Genomic DNA, 18,024 nt, shown 5'->3' with positions numbered 1-18,024 from the left:
GCCCAACATCCTTCTCCTTTTTTCTTTTTTTTTTAAAATATTGGGCTTGACTTGTTCCAACCATATGGGCTAAGATGAAATGACTCCAACCCATTATTGAATCTGATGGCAAAAACTAACAGTTGCAAGATGTGAATTATTTCATATCCTATATGCAAAAGGAAAGGAATGCAGGTGGGGAAGAGGGTAAAGGTGAGGAAAAGAAGAAAGTTACCAAATATAGAGGTGGTGTTATAGCCGCTATTGAAAGTTCGACGTGGGTTGTGGCGACTAAGGAGGCTGGGGTGGAGAGGCTAACGTTGCTGGAGAGGAAAAAGTAGAAACTATTGGGGCTGTTAGAGATGGTTGTTGTTGTTGGATCACGACAGTACTAAAAAAGGAGCTATCGATCACAATTGTGCTAGGGGAGAGGATTTGGTCAATTGGTGGTTGTTTTGGTAAATAGAGGAGGTGGTGTGGCAGTGGGGAAAGAAAGAAAAACAATGTTGAAAATGCTTAAGGAGGCTCATTTTTTTCTCACTTTGCACTCTGATTTCTTAATACTCAATGTTTGAAATCCACCTCTATTTACAAGGAATGGAAAGGGGACACTTTATTTTTATTGGGGACAAATCTTGGCTCTTGATTCAACTGGAAAGGATCCCAATCATTGACTTAAAGGAGGAATCATAGACTAAAAAAGTTGGTAGCTAAAGGTTGTTTGAGTTCGCTTTTTTGGGACTGCGCCGCGACAACCATAGGAGCAGTTACATGGCGAGACATATTCTAGGGTGTAGTACAATGTGGTGGTGTATGGTTTGCCCATTTTAGTGGGAGAGAAGAAGCATTAAATGAACCTAAAAAGTAGTCATTCGAGCAGATTTCAATCAATTGAGTTGCTATAATTTGGCATCTTTTCCAAAAAGATCATTGGCTACAAATTTATTCAATTTAACCCTTAATTAATCCTAAACTTTGATTTTGTTGTAATTTTACCCTTAATTTCAATCAATTAACTTTGTAAAAATCAAGTTTGGTCCTCTAAAATTTTAATCTTCTCAATTAAGCTCAAATTGGGCTCCCAAACTTAATTTTTACCAATTAAGTCTCTAATAAAATTAAATTGACCCATTCAAACTATAATTAAATCCTTACACTTAATTAAATCCTTTAATTTGACCCAAATTGATTCTTAAACATAATTAAACTTTTAATTTGGCCCATAATTAAATCAAATTGACATATTAAAAATCTAATCGTGTTCCTAGACTTAAGTTTTATGCAGATTCATCCAATAATTATTTATTTTGAAATTGAATTCACTTTGTCTCTCTAGTCTTAGGTACAATAAGAATATAATTAAGCTACTAGTCTTATCCAAATAGGTAAATTTTAGGGGAATAACCTAAAAAGAAGTTATAATAGTTGCCCCTGCTTACGACAGAAACTAGGCTTAATATGAACTAAAAAGAATATATTTAGCCATGTATAAAGATTATCAAAAATGGCTTTTCCCCATTTAAAATCAGTAAGCTTTGTTTTTTTTTTCTTTCATGTGATCATGCAAAATGGTTTCTCATTATTTATTCAGCTAAAATTTAGTTTTGAAGTCATCTCATGGTGTTTAGGTTGTTTTTTAGGTTTTTCTAGGTGTATGATCATCTTTTAAGAAGATCACTTGAATTTTCAGAACTTTTCTATTAGAACAAACACCAATTTAAATTATGTTTTTGTACTAATTAAACTTTGATTTTTCTAGAAACTTTTTGTGAAAACATAAGATAATGCATAGTTTTTTGAAGAAAAGAGAATATACAAAAGAATTCTTGGTGTAGTGGTTCTGTGAATCTATAGAACTTTTAGGATTTCTGAAAGTATAGGGTGTCTTTGTATAAGTGTATTATTTGCAAGAAAATAAATAAAAATAAAGGCACATAATGAATACAAGAAAACAAATGATTTTTTTTTTTTTAAAGAGCTCATTTGACTGAGAAAATCTTATGGTATTATGAGTCAAACTACCATCAAAACTAAAATAGATCAAAAAATCATTTTAAGTTAAAACACTTTTGCCAACATGATCAAACAAAAACAATTACTTTTTTAAACACAATAAGCACAAACTTCATCTTTTAATTATAGTACATTTCCCCTTTGGTCAATCTCTCACAAATGCTATTACAAGGATCTCATCTATATGGTTTGGACAGAAACTGATTGTCTTGCTCAAGTAAACTAGCAATGTGGATCATGCTAGTATTTAGAGACTCCAATCTTTTTTTTTGAAATGAGCACGTAATTGAGAAAATACTATAAATTGATGTAACATGGAAAATCAGTTACTATAAACTCATTTTTTTTCTTAACAATTGAGATAATTTATTAGTAATTGAGAAAACAACAATATTTTTTTTTATATATAAAATATTCGCATATCATCCCAAAAACCTTCAATCATATAAAAAATATGTTGTAAATTTGAAGTACCACTCATACTCGCATACAATTTTTCAATAATACCAAAAAGTAATTAATTTAAATAATATGTTTTTTAATTTATATCATGTAAATGCAACTATTTATTTATTTATAAAATCAAACCAAGGAGATTTATTTTCGTTATCGTCATGAAAATGTGCATCTGATGGAAATAAATTCATTATTTAATGAAAATTATACAAATAAAAACGAGTTTTTTTTCATTGGGAATTTTGATTTTTTTTAAAAAAAGAAAAAATAACAGTGTAAAGAAGAGAAGGAAAATAAGAGAGGAAAGATGGGCTGGGTGTGCAATAGGCCGACGCGCAAGGGTCTAGAATAAACAAGTGCATGCCTTTGGGCCCTGTACGCCAGCTTAAGAGGAAAAATAAAAATAAAATGTGAGCCCTAGTGTTGTTTGGGAGCTGCATTGTGGTTGCTGAAGAATTGGAGAACATCGGATTAGGCCTCCCAAACCTCATTTCTCCATTGTTTTAGCTTCTAAAGACATGTATAAATTGTTATACAACCTTAAAACAAATCTTTATTCACCTTAGAAATTGAAAGGAAAAAAAAAAGAATCAAGTAAAAGAAATCTAATTATTTTCCTGGCCCATCTAGGGAAAATAATTACTATTATTTGTCCATGTAGGGAGTCGTTATCACTATTAACAAAGTGGCTTTATAAGGAATAACAAGGGGACACCATGATAGCAGGACTGCATTGTCATGATCTTAGACTAAAGTTTGATTCTCCTCTCTTTACGTATTAGGGACTGAATTTTAATACAAATCAAGTGCAGGACCATCCGATGGTTGAATCTTAAGGATTTGATGTTGCTCTTGATTGCAAACATAAGGGTAAATGCGGTTGAAATTAAATTTTTTATAAAAATCATCAAATAATTTGAAGAAATAATCGAATCAAGTTTGATTGACTTAGGCTCCAGATGTTAAGTGCAATATCTTAGGCGAGTCTACACCTAGAGGCTTCAGAAAGTATTTAAGCTTTCAAGTGCATGACTAACCATTTACTTTCAAAGTTGGATTTGTACATCTAAAGAATGGATTGAAAAACGAGCACACACGACTATCTTTCAAGAGTTAAAAGGTAGTTTGCAAGTCTCTACTGCCAAGAACAAAGGAGACTTGTTTTCCTTGTTCTTCTGGTAGGAAACTTAATTCTGGATCTTCAGAAATTAATGAGGAAACAGGCCAGCTCTTGGCAACCCTTGATGACTTCATGCATCATGCAAAGGGGTGTTTCCCTTAGCATTCCTCATCCTCAGCACGCTAGAAACTTCAATTGTTTCAGGATGATATTTTATATATGAGACTTGAATTTTCATAATAGAAAATGAAAATGTGAAAAGATATGGTTTATAATTATAATTAATATAAGGAATGTGATTAAAAGACATTTTTTCTTACAAAGGTTTAATGAAGGGAGATGAAATTTTAACAATATTGTCACCTTCTTCTTCTTCTTTTTTTATTTTTTTATTTTTTTTTTATTTTTAGCCAGCGCAAGCTTTAATTTTTGTTAATTTGTTTATTTTTATTACGAAGAAAACATTATTTGTTTTCTGAACTTCAGATCAAGAAAGTGCATCTCATGGACAGTAAATATTGTTTATTAAATTTTGCATGGAATGCTAACATAATTTCACATTAATTAATTTGCGTAAAGAAATTACTTATATTAGTAGAAAACATTTCTTTTATTTTATTCAATAAAGAAAATGCTCACCGGGAGCCGTACATTTCCATGGAATTGAATAAACTCAAATTATGACAACAAAGCAAATATCAAATAATTAATACAATCAACAACATTAAATTATTACGATGATTAAACACACACAATCCACTGATCCGAAGAGCATCATATCAAGAAGACGTTGTTTGTTGTGGCTTCTCTGTTTTCTTCAATTTAAATGACAAGCAGTCCAAAACGAAATGTAAGTAGAAAATCAGGAGATAGATGCGAGGTGAAGCAATTCTTTCGATGATTTGGTTGGCACTCGGCGGAATAATCAATGGAATAGAAACCAAGGTTTGGAAAAGAAAAAACGCTCCACCGACGGCAATGGCGACAACGAAGAAGGCAAAGCTTTTGCCTACATCAATAGCAACGGCAAAGACGAATGCTATGCACATCCAGTAGATAGCACCACCTGTTAATATCGATGCCAACCAAACTGCATGTGCTGCTACTTTGACATCATATAGTTGAGCCCAACAAAGGATTATCGATGCCATGACCGCGGAATTCAAGGCAACCATGTCAGAAAAAATATAAACATTCCTTAGAATGTCTTCATTTTGTGCTGATATGCTCTGGTTGTAGGTACTATTGGTGGTGATGTTAGAAGCTCCACTTTTAGGAAGTTGGAGTACACCAGCAAATGTTGCACCAGCGATAAGCACGGCTACAACAAGAAGAGAATCAATCCTGCCCTTGATTTCCTCTTTTGGTAGAGGCCTGCCCTTAATACGGAGATATTCTGCTTTGGATCTCTTAGGGCCAGCCCAGAAATGCAAGATCGATAATGTCATCATCTGGAAAACAACAGATAAAAGAGAAATGTAACCTCCAAATTATTTGACAAAGAAAATTTGTAGTCAGAAGTTTCCTTTTTCGCTAGTTAGGAAGTGTCCAGGATAATGTCTTCAACGAGGAGGAGGAGACATACAAATCCATAATAATCTAGTTTTCCTTTTCCTCTATATTTTGTCAAGAAGAAGAAGAAGACATAGAAATCATAATAATCTAGTTTATCCTTCCCGAAGAAGAACACCATTAATCTAGTTTTCCCTTGCCTCCATTTTTATCGAGAAGAAGAAGAAGAAGAAGAAGACATACAGCTTCATAAAAACCTAGGTTTTTCTTCCCTCCTTTTCTGTCATCCGGACCAACTTGGTTTCCCTACATCAAAAAACCAAAAGATGTTTTTATGCGTATGGTTTTCGGAAAAAGAACCGAAAAAATAGACTATGGAACAAGTTATGTCATAAAAGAAAAGGAAATAAATGAAAGAAAATGGTATACCACTCCATGATCTGGTTTGTCCTTTGTTTGTGGCTTCTCTCTTTTGCTGTCACTCTTTGGATTGCTGTCGCCACTCTTTGGGTCAACATTGTTGTCCTACACCAAGAAAATTTGGAGAAAGATTTTTTTTTTTTTGCTGATTTGTATATGATTCAAGGGAAAAGAAAACAAAAAACCTTGAAATGTATTTTATAGAAGCACCATGCATTAAGCTAAATGCCTACTGATCATTTGATGTGTGCAGCAGTCGAATGATTGCTGCTTTTTTCATCTAGGCCAAAGCAGTTTCTTTGTACATTTATTACTTAACATACCTTCCCATTCGGGATTGGTTCTCCTGAGAATTCTGCTTCCACCATTTTAGATTGCTTCTTTGCAACCTCATATGGTGTCAAGTTTTCGCCATTGGCTTTGTCTTTCATAACCATAGAGTTTCGCACAAGAGTAAATGCTGTAATGGATCGGCCATTCTTTGATGCTAAATGCAAAGGTGTATTTCCATCCAGATCCTGCTTATTTATAAGTGCTTCCAGATTCTTATTTCCTAGGATATACTTCACCACTCGATACCTTCCACTCTCTGCGGCGACATGTAGAATGTTCTGCCTTTTGCTGTTGAGAAATTCTGCTGGATAAGTCCACTTGGAAATGTATGCATCAACTACGTCAACATAGCCTTTTTTGCTAGCAACATGGATAGGCATGTTGCCTTCATCGTTTTGCTGGATTGCACCATCACGATATTTATCGAACAGGAATTGAGTTTCCCAAACATAACCCATGGATGCTGCACAGTGAAGTGGATTCTCCCCCTTTTCATCTTTCCGGCGCAAAAGGCCTGGCTTTTTTTTCGCTATTTGTTCCAATATTGCTGAAATTTATTTAACTCGAATGAATAATAGATCAAATAATGAAAGAAACACTAGCATGTCAGAAGGGAAAATATATGAATGAGAAGGGAAAAAAATCATTTTACCTCTCTTTTTTCCCTGGACAGCGGCGTGCACTGGAGACTTTCCTTCTAGCTTGTTAAGTAAATCAACATCATCAGGTATAGTATCCATTAGAGTAGTGAGCATCTTCTCATCGCTATTCTCGACTGCAAGATACAAGGGAGACTTACGTTCATTGTTTTCTGTATATAAAAGCTTCGAGCTCTCCGAAACCAGAAAATGGGCCAAACTGTCGTGCCCATTAATGACTGCATCATGTAAAGCTGTGTTTCCTCGATCATTCTTCATCTCCAGAAAGTTAGGAAAGTGGCTGGCTCCTCCATGGCCTTTTGCCTTGTTGATAAGAACTGTTGTAGTTCCCAGCTGTCCAGCTCCGGCTGCTAAATGAAGTGCAGTATCATCGTGGAAGTTTTTCCTCATCATTAGAAGCGGGAAGTGTTGTAGAAGGAGTTCCGTTACATGTTTGCTTCCATTGCTTGCTGAAACATGAAGCAATGAATTTCCAGAAGGGCTAACTTGTGTGTAAATGATGGATGATAGTTCCGCTGCTGAAACACGCCGCAGTTCACCAAATAATTCATCAAATTTGTCTTCTTCTGCGTATTTGTACAACTTCTCATCCATCATCTTCTTTGGGTCACCATCACGTGGTATTTGCGGTGGGAAACTCTCTGCCTTCCACTGTCGGACGTTCTCGTCTCTCTGATTCGAGGCTTGTCCGGATATGTTTATCGATAATTCCATAACTATTGTTATGAAATGGTTCTTGGATGTAGCTCTGTTGTTGCAACAGTGGGAGGCTTTTTAGAAGGCTTTTATTTAGTGCAACACATACGGTGACAGTTTATTTCTTGAATTAGCTTTGTTGTTGCCACCAAGCTGGTCTTTCACTTATAGAAGGAGACCCGTAGGCTATAGATGAATAGAATCCGAAGTGAAGTGAGGTTCTCACTGATTCACTGCATCAATACCTTGCCTCAACTCGAGAGGAACCAGCTGATAGAATATGCCAGGACAAGCTTCACCATGGCTAAAGGAGCTGTTATTAGCATAGAGGAGAATAGAAAATGGAGGGAAATTTCCAGAACTCAAAAGGAGCAATGGTGCTCTTACTTAGAATCCAAGCACAGTGTTTGCAAGCGGGCTCAAACAAGATACACACTGGCCTTAAATTAATGTGCATGGATATACAAAGAAGATCACCTTCTGCATGCAGAAGATAATACGAAAAAGTGAAGAAAGGTCCACTTTGATTCGCCAGCAATGATACCAAGAGTACTTACCCTTCCAATGATTAGACGAAATCAAGAATTTGTTGAATCGGCCTAGCTTGTAAAAACTAAAAGTTAGCATTTGGATGGGGATTTTTTCTTTAGACATATTGATTTACGCAGATTTTTTGAATGGCTAACATATATATTTTATGGAATAGTAGCAAAAATCTAAATGCAAAAGGAACTTTATTTTTGTGTGAGACTATGCTTAAAATAGAGTTGACGAGAGATTTACTTATTAAATTGAGTTTAAAATTTTGTCAAGTGATTTTATTAATAATTTTTTTAAGAAAGAGTTAATTCGTTGATTTATTGGACCATTATATCTTTTAAAATTAAGCCTATAAATTGTTGTCTTGATCAATTTTGTTATTTTTTTTTAGTTTTTTGAATTTATTATCTTCATTTTTTTATATACTTTGAAAAGTCTTAGTTGTTTTTTTTTTTTTTTTTTTTTATAGATGTAGGATTTTCTAACTTGTTTAAAACATCTTGTAAATCTCTTTAGAAGAAATACTTCAATAGCTTTTAGTTTTTAGAGGAATAAATTATAAAATTTATAGCTAATATCTATAATCATTTTCGCTTATGAAATTTTCTTGTCCTTATAACTTCTCTGCATCAAGAGTATGCAAAGAGAAACTCATTTTTTTTTTTTCCTTTTTTATCATGAAAGCATCTCCTCTGGGACGCAGTTCTTTTTTTGGATGCAGTTCTTGTTTTTTACAGTACTTTATTCTTTCACATCATTCTTTTCCTTTTAAATAGAAATTGTGAGGAACGTGCAACACATAGGCCTATCCAAGGTGGAGTGACGGGGTTGTTTTAATATTACTTTTTTTTTTTAATACTTTTATCATATCAAGCATAAAGTTTGGACTTGTCAGACAAAAAATTTTAAACAAAAATAAGCATAATATTTGAACCACACTTAAATTTAAACAAGATGTTCCACGTTGAGATCGGGAAGACTTTTAAATTATGGTTAGAAAATATTTTTAAATTTTTTTTAGTTTTTTCTTAGATAATTTTAGATTTTTTAAAACTATTGTAGGTTTTCTATTCCTTTCCAAATTAAATTTGTTTAGTGCCTATTTAAACAATTATAAGTTATTTTTAGAGAATCATTCTTCTCTTTTTAAATAGGGATTGTGATGAACGCGCAACATAGAGGCATCCACGGTGGAGTGAACAGGTTGTTTTAATATTATCCTCTTTTTTTTTTTAATAATACTTTTATCACATCAAGCATAAAGCATAAGGTTTTGGTCCGGTAGATTTTGAAAAAGCTTAGCTATATATTTGGATTTCTTGCATCAGTACATGGAATATGGAATATATAGCAAATATCTTTATGGATCAGATTACAAAAAAGTTTGTACTTGTCAAACAAGTTTTTTTTTTAACAAAAATAAGCACAATTATACTATGCTCAGATTAATTTAGACAGGATGTTCTACCTATCTTATACCCTATATAACTAGATAAGATCAAAAGATTTTCGAATTAGGATTAGAAAAATTTGTTTTTGAATTCTTAGTACTTCTTAGATAATTTTAGATTTAAAATTTTTAACTATTTTAGGGTTTCTTTACCTTTCTAAAGTAGATTTGTTTAGTACCGGTTTAAATAATTATAAGTTATTTTAACTTTGAGAGTAGCTCAATTAGTCAAATTTTGAATTTGTTTCTTAATAATCACGAGGCTACCTAAGCTCATTCACTTGGTATGTTTTTTTATAATTTTATCTTACAACATTGAGTTTTTGTTGAAATTTTTTTATTGACTTTTATTTTTCAATTTTATCCTTCAATATTTGGTTGATTTTAAATTCATCTTCATATTTATTATCATATAATTAAATAAAAAATATTATTGAACCTAGTAGATTCCATGAATTCCAAGTCACAAATTTAACAGGTTAATTAAGTCGGTCAAATATGTCTCATGTCAATTTTATTTTTTTAAAAATATCATCTTCAGATTTTTCTTAAAGTCAAATTATGATTTTATCGATTATTTAGGTTATCTTTGGCCCTGCATGTTTGGGCTTTTTTTTCATTTTTTTTCTCTAATTTTTTTTCCTTTGTCCCTACCAAGTCAATTGAATTACATTATGATAGCAACTCTCACACGATTTAATTTGAAATCTAGCTAGATAAAGAGTCAAATCAAGAGTTTTTAATTGTGACTTCCTGGATCATGTTTCAATGAAAATGCCAAAAAATTTCTTATGGCCTATACATTTTTTTTTTTACATTAAAAAAACTTTTTGTCCAGTTCACCGTGTAGCATGGAAAGCAACCTAGTACAAAATATACTAAAAAAAACTAGGTATTTCAATATAACAATCCATAATAATTTTATTTTTTTTTAATTTTATTCTTTTTTTTGTTTTTAACAATCTCGAAAGTTGCCTGCATCCTGGTTTGTTGCCTTGTCACCCCCCTGGTGGAAGAAATTGTTTACAGAGGCTTTCTCTTGAAATCTCTTGCCTCTACGTACCATGAACTGGAAGCAGGCAGTTTTACTAAGCTCAGCTGTTTTTAGTGCTGCTCACTTCTCTGGTGAGAATTTTATACAGTTGTTTATAATTGGGTGTCTCCTTGGATGCTCCTATTCTTGGCCTGGGAACTTATGTTCTCCCATTCTAACACATTCCTTGTACAATGCCCTGACACTTATCTTAACATATTTTAGTTAAATATAAATTTTTGAGCCATTTTAGTATCTTTTATCTTCTTATACGCAAGAGTTTTTGTTACTTGGGGCTGCATGATTAGCATTGCTCTCTTAAATAATTATTGATCACACTTGTTCTAGTTTCTTATTCGCAATCCAGTTGCTGGAAATCTCATACTACAAGTCTCATATATATATATAAAACTGTCTTTGTGTGTGTGTTATTTTTATTTAATTTCCTTATCCTTTGTTTAAAATTTTGAATTTGAATTCATGGATTTAAAATTTTGGGCCGGGGTTTACATTAAATATATTTATGTGAATAAAGTTAATACAAATGTGCTGTTATTTATTTTGAACCCCACGTGCTAAAAATGATGTGTATTTCTTTTGAATCGAGTGCAAGAGTTTAGCTCATGTTTGCTGCAAGATTGAGAAAAGTAGAGAAGGAAAAAATATTTGTCGAACCCTGTTTGAACTGTTTTCTACCCTTTTTATCCTTCCTCTTTGTTGTCAAAATCATCAGATTTCTTAGATTGACTAGAAGTCTTCATAATGCTAAATTTGTTCCTTCTTTATCTTATTTTTAAGGTTGGATAAATCCTTCAGAATTTGCACTAAAAACACTGATTCTACTGCTGTCGTAATTTTTTGTTTCGACTTAGATTCTGATTCTGATTTGATTTCGTATGATATTTAACAATCCTAGTTATATTTTTTCACTAATGACATGTTGAAGAATTGACCTACACCTTTATTGGGTTCTAAGAGTCACTGTTCGTATAGTAGACTTTCAGTCGGATTTGTATCATAGAATTAGTGCATTAAATATTTCCTAATAAGAGTAGTGATTAGACTATATACTCATATTAATTTAGATAGAATGTTCTACATATCTTATACCCTATATAACTAGATAAGATCGAAAGATTTTCAAATTAGGATTCGAACTATTTTTTTTTGAATTCTTAGTACTTTCTTAGATAATTTTAGATTTAATTTTTTTTAACTATTTTAGGGTTTTTTTACCTTTCCAAATTAGATTTGTTTAATGCATGTTTAAACAATTATAAGTTATTTTTAGAACACTTTTTACGGGGTTATTTTTCTTCTCCTTGAGTGAGAATTTAAGTAACCTTTAGGGTTATCTCAAGTCCTCGGTTTTCCATCTTTCATGATTTTCCTTTCAATTCTAATTACAAAGTTCAGGTTGTGTCAAGAATGTATTTGTTTTTGTGATTTAAAAATATTTTTAAAAAAATTAAAAATATATATATTTTAAATTATATTTTTTTTAGTATTTTCATATTACTTTGATATGCTAATTAATATAAAAAATAATATTTAAAAATTAAAAAAATATTATTTGATTTATTTTCAAGTCAATAATATTTTAAAAGATAATTACTGTTATATTCTAAAACACCTCTTATTACAAGAAAAATACATCAACTTCAATAATTACAAACGACTCTAAAATTTGCAATTTCAAATTTTCAAGAATACATGAATCTTCAAAGCGACCCACCCACGAAGAATCTTTTTTTATATTAATTTGTGCTTAGCAAATGCTTATTATATTTCCCACACCATTGTGAATATATTGTCATGTTGAAATGGAAATATTTATTTACTTATATAAAAAAAAAGGAGTTTCTTTTTGTTAGCGTTATGAAATTATGAAATTATGCATCTATTGAAAATAATTTCATTATTTAATGATAATTATGCAAATAAATTTTTTTATATTTTTTTTCTTTTTATACAATGATTATAATATTCAATATTATTTTTGTTTAACATGGTTAAGCCATGATTATATAAAATTGCTAATTTAGACTATGATTTTATTTTTAGTTTCCTAACAATTGATAAGAAAACAACAATGTTTCTTACATAAAATGCATACATTTTTTTATGAAACATAAAATGTATGCATAACTTCAAAAAAAAAAATTGCATTCATGAGAAAATATGTTGTAAATTTGATGTAACACTCAATATTTAATATGTATTACACAATGAGAGTAAATGATAATGATATTTATTACAAGTCAATTTTTAAAAATTAAAAACACTACAACTATAGAGAGATATCTAAAATATTTAATTTTTATTTATCTGAATCTTCACTTATAAAAAAGTACTATCATGAACTTATATATATATATATATATATATATATAGAAAACCACAGTAATATTTAATTTTATGTTGACTCGGGTCATAGTCAACATTACCAAATCTTGGCCCTAAGTTAACCTCTAGTCAAGTTTTTAAACCATGACATAAATAATTATTTTTATCTTTACATTGACTTAATCAATGGTCAACCCAACTTGTGATCCAAGGCTTATCCAGAGTTAACCATCAAGTCAGTTTTTAAAAATATGATATTAATCATTTTTATTCTTAGATTGAACTAGGTCAATGATAAACCAAACCAAGGATTGGCTTTAGATCGACTCCCAAATAGGTTTAAAACTTATAATAATTATTATTTTTATTTTTATATTGACTCGGTCAATGGTCAACCTTGACCCATGACCAAAGCCTTTTCTCAAGTTGATCCTTGAGTCGGGTTTTATAATTATGATAATAACCACTTTTATTCTTATATTAACCCATATCAATGGTCAAATTGACTCAGGCTTGGCCCTAAGTCAACATCTAAGTAGGTTTTAAACTATTTTAATAATTATTTTTATCCTTACTACCTATATCAATGATTAACATGATTCACAACTCAAGCATTACATTTGAATGATTATCGAAGTTGGGTTTTAAAACTATAATGATAATTATTTTTATTTTTAAATTAACCTAAATTAATGGTTAACTTAACCTAGCCTGGTCTCAAGTTGACCCTCTAGTCAGATTTCAAAACTAAAACAATAGTTTTTTTAATTTTTACATTGATCTAGATTAACTGATATTAACTCTTACATAAGCAAAGAATTAAACAAGCTTGTTATATTATTTTTTTAATGATATAAATGTTTTTTAATTAGAATAGCATGAATAAAATAAAAATTGATTGTTATATTATTTAAAAATACACCAAACAATTTATAAAAAAAATATTATTATGTTCAGTTTATCATTATCCGTCGTAATAAATACTACCTTAATTTCTATAGTTTTATTTCATTTTCTCCCACGTATAACAAGTACAAGAGAAAGTGAGTGAAAGCGGGAGCGAAGCGAAGGCGTGCTATGGCGCCTTATCTAACCGTTGGTATACTACCCGCCAAGTTTGGGTTCAGTTTTAACAAATCGTTGATTCAAAATCCAAACCCTCTCCATCACACCTCCAAACTCAAATTCAAATCCAATCTCGGCTTCAAATCTTCTCTCAAATGCCGCTGCATCAAGAAAGAAATCACTGATAAACCCACTGAGGTATGTATAATTTATTCAAAACCCCTATATCATGATATTTTCTTGCATTAAACTGTAATATAAGCTTGCGTAACTTGTCACGGTTAGACAAGAGAGCAATTGGTAGGGTTTGTTCTTGTATAATGAAAATGACCTATGTTTGGATTTGTTTAGTTTTTGAGTTGCAGAGTATGTAAATTGGTAGTTCTCAGTAAATTGCTTGATGGGTTTGGTTTGTTTCTTCATTTTTAGTCGTTGTCAAGTTATATTTTTTAAATGGGGTTTTGTTGTGATAAGTAAACGTGGGTTTATCTTTTTTCTTGTTTTTTTTTTTTTTTTTGTTGGCAAGTATTGGGGTGAATGCTAACGGGACTTGAAAGAGAATTACGGAATAGGGTTTGTTCTTGTATAGTAAGGATGACCCATGTTTGGATTTGTTGAGTTTTACAAAAGCAAATTTCTTAATGGGTTTGCCTTCTTTCTTTTTTTTCACTTTTAGTTAATTTCTAGCTAAATTATCGCGTAATGGGTTTTGTTCTGATATGTAAGCATGGTTTCCTTTTTCTTTTAATTTGTGGGGTGAATGCTGACAGGAATTTTCAGTGCTTTCGTTGGATATTCCATGGGAGAGAGGGAGTATATGGAGCACTATGGCTTTGTACATGTTCAATTTTCATATCCCTTTGGGTATTGGAGGATTGTCTATAGTTGCCAATGTATTGCAGCAACCTGTTCTTGATCCTCAGACGGAAGTGAGTGAGTTTCTCTTACCTTCATTTTGCATGGTAGAATAATGTTTTCCATATTGGTCTAAGCACCATGAGTCTAAGCACCATGAGTCTAAACCCATAGCTTGTTGAGGCAGGGTGTGGCCAATTTGGTAACCAGATGCATTGATACCTGTACCTTTCTTGATCAGGACCAGATTTATGATTTTCGTTTTAGGGGGAACCATCATCGAACAGAGACTAATAATCCACAACTTAGACAAATGAAAAAAACAAATGCAGCTGCTAGTATAGAACTTTATGCAATACAACTTGGTGTTCTTTTCATAGAATGGAATCTGCCATGGGGGTATCAATTACAATGGATCTATGGACAGTATTAATAATTCTTTGTTATGCAGTAAATCATAGAAACCCATAAGATTCACATTTGTCCTTTTCCTTTTCTGTTTAGTGTCAAAACGAACTCTTTCTAAATAATTCAACTGTCAGTTGGCTTTCATTATTATACAAATTGATTTGCTAGGATTTTCCTGGCAAGGACTTCATCAATTGCATGTTTAGCTACACCAGTGGTATGGTCATCTTCTGATGTGCCATCATCAAACATGCATGAGAAGAACTTCATTCAGCAGAGGGTAACTCGATATATTTTGTATTAGAAGCAGTGCAGGTGCTCATCTCTGTATCCAAGCAGTTGCATAATGATTTTTGTTTTCTATACTGCAGGTGTTATCACTGCTTGCAATCCAAATTTTAGAACTCGCTGCTTCTCTGCTTCTACTTAAGAGCACTGCTAAGCCAGAATATGAGGTAGTGAGCTTCTTTAAAACTGATGAATTGTCAAAGAAGAGGAACTGGCTGCTGGCTTCATCACTAGGTTTTGGCTTTCTTGTTCTGTTGGTGTTCCTTACATCACTTGTTGCTGACAGACTAATTGGACCTAAGGTTGGTTTTTGGATTTATCTATTTCTTTTCTTAAATGCTTTCAAGCCTTCTTTATATCATTGATGGTGTGCATTGACAATTTCCGGATTAGGCTTTATTCAAATTTTGTATACGAAGTCAGGGCATAATGTATTATCAATTAATTGACTGTCTATTTGTTTTGGCGCTTCTGATTTTCGTTTGTTTTTATAAAATATGCACAGATCTTTCTGGCTTAGTTTAATTTTGATTCACCTCAATCTTGATGATTCCTTTTTGAGATCAATGACTTTAAGCTCATTGGTACAATTCTAATACCTATTATTAAGATTAACCAAGTTATAATGTGTTTGAAATTTTTTTAGATGATATTTCATAACAATATATATTGAAATGAAACCATACAAGTCATGGTTATATTATAAAAATAATTCAAGTAAGAGTAGAGAGTTGTATTCGCCATCCCGTAGGCTTGAGTTGTTATCTTAAGTAGCTTACTTTTTCTTTCAATAGATGGAACAAATATGAGTTTCCCCCTACCTTGACTTTCTAGGTATCTTTTTATTTGATGCAGGGTGGTTTCATGGATTTTGATTGTTGTTGATAGATCCTCTGAATTTCTAAGTGATGAATAGTTTACTGTAACTCTGTTTTGACCATTTTAAACCAAAGTGGTCAACAATATTGTCGGTGTACGGATTATATTTCAGACTCATTGAGTTGACCGGAACTGCTATATTTTTTCCATTCCCCCTAAGACTACTGATACTTTTGGAAAGATGATATGCCATTCACGTGAAAGGAAGACTGATATATCATGAAAGAAAAAGGTTGAGAAATAAGGGGTCGGGAGGAGTTTCATTTTCTGCTATTAGAGCATTCATTAAGTTGCATTAGGTATAGGTATGTGCAACAGAAACAAAATAGTTTGCCCATGTTGTACATATAATTTGAAACAAATTTGTTATAACTTTGTAAGGTTTGCTAGTTTCTAAACGCATCATTTGGAAAATAATCATAACTATGCCTGTAGCTCGACCTTATGTTGTGAGTTGTTCATCTGACTAATTTTTTATGCAAAATAGATAGTTCTATGGACAGGGGAGTCCAGAATGCATCATCTGTTCTGGAAAAAAATCCAAAATCGATTTCATTGGCATTTATGGTCCTGCCATGGATTCAATTGGGATTTAGACCAATTTATATGATAGGGCATGCAAAGTTTTCCATTATTTGTTGCTTCAAAAATATGTATGAACTCATCGGAACACCATCCTGTAAATTTATTCTGTAAACAGTGTATGCTTTCTATTTCTTTTATTTGAGTTCTTTGTGACTTATCCTTTTGCTGTGATATTTCTTTCTTGGTTGAATGATGATAACAAATTTGGCCTCCAGAGATGTGCTGACATTAACATTCTTGAAATGATGTTTTCAGGCTGTGAACAACCCTATTGTGAAGGAGATTCTTCTGAGCAGCAGCACCTCGAAAGTTGCCTGCATCCTGGTTTATTGCCTTGTCACCCCCCTGCTGGAAGAAATTGTTTACAGAGGCTTTCTATTGAAATCTCTTGCCTCTACCATGAACTGGCAGCAGGCAGTTTTACTAAGCTCAGCTGTTTTTAGTGCTGCTCACTTCTCAGGTAAGAATTTTATACAGTTGTTTATAATTGGGTGTGTCCTTGGAGGCTCCTATTCTTGGTCTGGGAACTTATGTTCTCCCATTCTAACACATTCCTTGTACAATGCCCTGACACTGATCATAACATATTTTAGTGAAATATAAATTTTTTAGCCATTTTAATATCTTTGATCTTCTTATAATATTTTACTCAGAAGTTAGCGTTGGATTATTGATGCGTAGTTCAAAGAGGGTATTTGGAGTTGTGATGCAACCTGTTTTTCATTAAAATTTAATTTTTTTTTGTTTTAAATTAATTGTTTTAGTATTTTTAGATTGTTTTGATATACTAATATTAAAAATTAATTTTTTAAAAATTAAAAAAAAAATATTATTTTAATATATTTTCAAGTATTTTAAAAAATAATTTTTACCACACTTAAATAAGCAAAATTTATATTAATTGGCGCTGCATTATTGGCATTGCCATCCTCAATTTCTTTGGCCATTTTGCAGTTCTTGCACCTGAAGTTTTGTTGTGGTAAGGGGGTATCGAATTACCCATTTTGATGGTAGTTTGAGAGTAGTTTGAGAGTGTTTCTATTCTGTTTTTAGGTATTTTTATTTTAAAAAGTTTTAAATTGATATTTTTTTTAGTTTTTTTTTATAATTTTGATATGTTAATGTTAAAATAATATTAGATATACACCAAGCATAGTCTGAAACTAAACCAACATGGGTCATTTGTGTTTGGCATTGAATTTCAATATAAATAACTCAATGGAATTAATAGATATTAAAAGGGGTGTTTTTTTAAGATAGTAATATGTTATGGTCTTGAAATAAAAATGACTGAGATAATTGAAAAATAAAATAAAAAACATTTTTTTTTTTTAATTTTTCCTGTTTAAAAATGATAAAATATCATTTTAAAACTATTTTAAAGATA

The 18,024-nt window shown here is 31.6% G+C and overlaps 2 protein-coding genes across 2 annotated transcripts; one reads left to right on the top strand and one right to left on the bottom strand.

The window, feature by feature from the left end:
- Positions 1–4,206: 4,206 nt before the first annotated feature.
- Positions 4,207–7,255, bottom strand: LOC118038482 (protein ACCELERATED CELL DEATH 6). The gene is made up of 5 exons (XM_035044855.2): positions 6,486–7,255; positions 5,824–6,380; positions 5,510–5,605; positions 5,324–5,386; positions 4,207–5,019 (listed from the first exon to the last, which is right to left on the bottom strand). The coding sequence occupies exons 1-5, from the start codon at positions 7,204–7,206 to the stop codon at positions 4,348–4,350; spliced, it is 2,109 nt and encodes a 702-aa protein (XP_034900746.1). The 5' UTR covers positions 7,207–7,255; the 3' UTR covers positions 4,207–4,347.
- A 6,318-nt stretch (positions 7,256–13,573) lies between these two features.
- Positions 13,574–17,260, top strand: LOC118038488 (uncharacterized). The gene is made up of 4 exons (XM_035044861.2): positions 13,574–13,820; positions 14,393–14,551; positions 15,257–15,475; positions 16,893–17,260. Exons 1-4 carry the CDS (start codon positions 13,635–13,637, stop codon positions 17,238–17,240), a joined length of 912 nt encoding a protein of 303 aa, XP_034900752.1. The 5' UTR covers positions 13,574–13,634; the 3' UTR covers positions 17,241–17,260.
- The last annotated feature ends 764 nt before the right edge of the window (positions 17,261–18,024 follow it).

This window comes from Populus alba, chromosome 19 (assembly GCF_005239225.2).
Source record: "Populus alba chromosome 19, ASM523922v2, whole genome shotgun sequence".
Taxonomy (NCBI): domain Eukaryota; kingdom Viridiplantae; phylum Streptophyta; class Magnoliopsida; order Malpighiales; family Salicaceae; genus Populus; species Populus alba.
This window is presented reverse-complemented; position numbering and strand designations above follow the sequence as displayed.